The 4,486-nt window shown below is 40.1% G+C and overlaps 1 protein-coding gene across 1 annotated transcript; it reads left to right on the forward strand.

The window, feature by feature from the left end:
- Positions 1–3,139: 3,139 nt before the first annotated feature.
- cps1 (carbamoyl-phosphate synthase 1, mitochondrial) lies at positions 3,140–3,862 on the forward strand (the record flags this gene model as incomplete). Its single annotated transcript, XM_049728769.2, is given in 3 exon segments — positions 3,140–3,325; positions 3,327–3,429; positions 3,509–3,862. Coding segments are annotated over 3 exon segments (408 nt in total), but the record flags the coding sequence as incomplete, so codon positions are not given.
- Positions 3,863–4,486: the final 624 nt, after the last annotated feature.

A 4,486-nucleotide genomic window follows, 5' to 3' on the forward strand; every position in this document is an offset into this window, starting at 1 on the left:
TAATTGTTTAAGTAATTTGAACTGGATGCTGGAAAAAATTATATCCATCCATCTTCCCTTTTTGTGACCACTTGGTACCTGTTTTTTTTTTAAATTTTTATCCTGGATGACTTTGAGCAAGAGGCGGGATACAGACAAAAATTCACCATCACATACACATAGATTCATAATTTCTTTGTAAACTAAGTTGAATCCAAGTTTACCACCTCACTCTTTTATCCTGAATGGACAACAAGATATTTGATAGACTATGTAGTTAGTCATCCCTTAATCCCCCCCCCCCCCCAATATCTCTCAGACGCATCCTGATGTGAACTCTGTCTGTAGTAACACTAAAACTCAGCAAGCATGAAATCATGGGCTGGGTCTATACTGTGAAGGGCAAACAGAAAAGGACAGAGATTAGGAGACACGCTTCTTTGCCAACCGTGACGTCCTGGTGCTTAATGAAATGTGAAGAACTTGAGCCGCTGGAAAATCCGAGCATGAGTGCGATGTGGCGTAAGACTTCAAAGATGGCATATGCTTTGCTGTCTGAAGGGAGGTTAGGTGTTGACAAGTTGCAGTACAGGAAGGAAATCACACTGCCTTTGCAACTAAATATACTTCAAAAAGTGGATAGAAAAAGTCTACACACTCGTGTTTGAATGCTAAACTTTGGTGGTCCCAAAAAATGAGACAAGGTTAAATAATTTCAAAATGTTTTTTTTCACCATTACTGCATTATAAGTTGAGCAGTAAAAAGAAACAACAGAAATAATCTGTTTGCATTAGTGTACACACCCTCTTAGTCAACACATCAATTAAGTTGTTTAGGTAAAAGTTCACATTCATTCTTGGCAAAATTGTGAAATTATTTATCTTTGTCTCATTTTTTCCAAATCACACAAACCTGGCAAGGGTGTGTCGACTTTTTTTTTTTTAAATCGACTATATGTCGACATGTATGTAGACTGGAATAAAAAACAAAGTTTTGGATCAAAGTTATTCCCCTACTTCATCACTCATAGTTGCTTTTCCAAACACTGCGTGCTTCCTTTACCACCCTCCAACCATTCCACACAGGAACGAGGCTGTAACTGAGCCTGGGGGACAGATGGGCCCTATTTATAGGCCTTAGCGAGAGGTGTGAAGTTTCTTGGGATTTCTAAGAGCGGGGGGGGGGCATGACTCCTTAAGGGGCCTGATGCACTCGCTGTTGCCACATGCTCTCTTTAGCCACCTCGCTCTCTCAATATCCCTCTACAGGCCAGACAGGAATTAGCCAGGGGTCGGGCTTAACAAAGCTTCTCATTGGCCTTTTTATTGGGGACAGCATGATAGAGGAAGGGAAGGTCGTTCTCATGATATGATGCCGTGTCTAAAAGAGGGCTGGTGATGTTTTTTGTGACATCTCATTCTATAAACAACTGCCAATTCAGATCTCAGAACGTTACAACTGGGGGTGCCAAGAAAAGTGATGAAGATTTTAAGGGCCGCGATGATATTTTTAATTAGCTGGGCTGAAGTCTTAACTATTTTTTTTTTTTTTTTTTTGCAGGGCTCCAAATCCTTCGCAGTGCTCCTGTATGTGCAACTGTAACTACTTTTGAGTAATTGATCATAAATCAGAAGTGACACTAAGAATTAAAAAAAATCTGATTTTGTATTGAAAAGATACTTGAAACAAAATGTTTTTTTTTCTCTCATTTTTTGGCCACGACTGGGCCTGGAAATCCATCAGAGAGAGGCGAGGGACCCTGTTGGTCTATTTTGGGCCTCTCTTAAACTCGATCCCCCATCTGAAAGTTGCTCTTGAAACAGAGGACAATGTGGGGTCCATTCACAGAGGAGAGACACTTGAGCTCATTAGAGCATGAGTTAGCCAATCAGTGAAGGAATTCAGAACATATAATCACAGTTTGCGCCATCCTATATTATGCTGGCTTCTCATCTTCCACTCTACTGAATTGTTGAGCAATTTCATGTGACATATTCATTTGCGGAAATTGCAGCTCTTACTTTTAAGTGCAAATATAGAGTTTCAAATAGATAATTATGATAAAAGCATAAAAATGACGTGATGATGATTTTATTAAAGATAATGTTGCCGGGTTGTTGGTAACTTGAGGGACCACTTCACATGTGGTTATTATACGTACCTTCATAACTGCTCAGAGTAAACTATAAATATTACCACTGGATGTCAGCAGAGCACCAGTGTCCAAAACACACCTGAGGCTAGACTGGAAAAACGAGTGAATTAATATAATGTCAAAACTGGGGATAATTAGAGATTCCAGAGACCAAAAATCAAATATTCCCAAATATGTCCCCTTTAAGGACATTGTCTTTTCTCCTCAGTTCGCCATTCTTGGAAAGCTCGAATTTGATGGGCATCCAATCACAACCCCAAAAATCTGATAGCTCCTCACAGATCTTAAAATTGAATGCGATGACAGTCCAGGCCTTCATTACTGCACAGAATTTTGGCTACCGCATAGATAGCTTTTCATCAATGTCAACGCCGGCACAAATGAGGTTAGTTTCACTCATTGTAAATGACTTTCAGGAAAACATGCCGTATGATTTTTTTCCACTCCATGAATAAGCATAGCTCTCGTCTCGGCTCATGAAATATGTAGTGAAAGTGGCGATATCTCCACGGGGTGGTGAGTATAATACTGTTGACTTGATTTTGTGCACTCGCATCAAATTTAGATGTTTTGCAGAGCACCAGGCACAACTCTAAACCGGTTTTCACAGCTCACTTCCACCCAGAGGCTCATTGCAGCCCCACTGAGGTATTTAAAGATTTACCGTGTTCCCAATACACATCACTACGTTTGGCGCTTCTCACATTTGTTATACAACATGTAATAATGAGGCCCACAATCCTAATTTTGATGCGACAACAATGTTGTGAAACGTGGCAGTATAATACCCGATGCAAGCACAACGAAGCCATGTCTGACATCTAGTGGTGAATGGTGATAATACAACTTCAACTATGCTATAAACAGACTGTTTAATTCATATTCAACAAACATAACATTATTCAAAACACTGTTTTGACTAGTTGGGCCATACAAAACAAATTGCAAAAAAAATTGTGGATTTGATTTCCCCTTTAAGGATTAAACCCCTCTGGTCCTAAACAAATGTATTATTGACCTCATTGATTATTTTGCTCTTGCATGATGTCCAATGTGTCACAGATACCCCTTTGGCATTTCTGGCTGCCAAGTTAGCGCTTGGGATCCTCTTACCTGAGGTGAAGAATTATATATCCAAAAAGACCACAGCCTGCTCTGAGCCCGGTTTAGACAACATCGTCACCAAGATCTCCCTGCTGGGACCTGGACTGCTTTCAAGGCATGTCAAGTGAACCGGGCAGTGCGATGAAGAGTGTTGAAGAGGTGATGGATATCAGTCACTCATTCACTTGCTGTATTTGGCTTTATGACACATCATAAACTTTCGGTTGTGATTTATAAATACTATACGGATATCAATCAAATGGATTCAGGTGGCAATGTTGGCATGCAGAACACCCTGAGGATGTGCCATCCATCAGTGGATGGATTTGTGCCCCGACTGCCTCTGGAAAAAAAAGCTTGGACAAACACCTCACAATTTGCAACATGAGCTTTGATTAAGCCTCAATAATTCAACCATGGCGTCAAATTGGATAAAACATGATTAAGTCACATTAAGATGCACATCATGACTTTTTTCAATTCTCCAGTCCACCATGTATTATTTGGAGCATTACTTGAACAAGCAATGCATTTTAAGATTCTATTGAAGGAAATGTGTTGGATTTCTGCCCTTGCAAGAAGGAGAATGAATGATGAAGTTGATTATGATGAATTATAAATGTCCCGCTGCTTCTGTTTCATGTTTCTCCCCTTAAAGCCCTTCGTAGCGGTTTGAGTGTAGATCTGATCCATCAGTTGACAGCCATTGACATTGACATGTGCTTCCTGCACCAACTCCAAGAGATGGAGCAGCACCTTGCGAATTACAAAAAGGTAACACAAATTACCTGTAAAGTGTTTTAAGGCTTGAAAATTGACCACATATTTAGAATCATACTACACGTTTGGGTTTTCTATTTTTGTTGGGGTTATAATAGATCTTCTTTTGTTCTGCCTTCCAGCGTCAACATGAAGAATTCTTTTCAGAGTCCACTGTGAACTTATTCCAACATGGATTTCCTTCTCTCACTCTTACTGTTTAATAATGGATGTCTGGTTGTCGTACGGGCAGCCTTCCATGTGTCAGCTTCTTGTAGTCTGCATCGCCTATGGGGTAGAAGCGATTGAGATGGACACATTATAGTGGGCTGCTGGCAGATGGACACCCCACAGAGGCCCCCTTGGTCCAGAGTATCATTATCATTAAAGAGAAATATCTTTACAATATAGGAAAATTATAGGACGATGCCTGCCTGAAGCATATGTGTGATTCATATAAATTCAAATTTACTTTCATGAAACATCAT

This window comes from Syngnathus scovelli, chromosome 8 (genome assembly GCF_024217435.2).
Source record: "Syngnathus scovelli strain Florida chromosome 8, RoL_Ssco_1.2, whole genome shotgun sequence".
Lineage (NCBI taxonomy): Eukaryota > Metazoa > Chordata > Actinopteri > Syngnathiformes > Syngnathidae > Syngnathus > Syngnathus scovelli.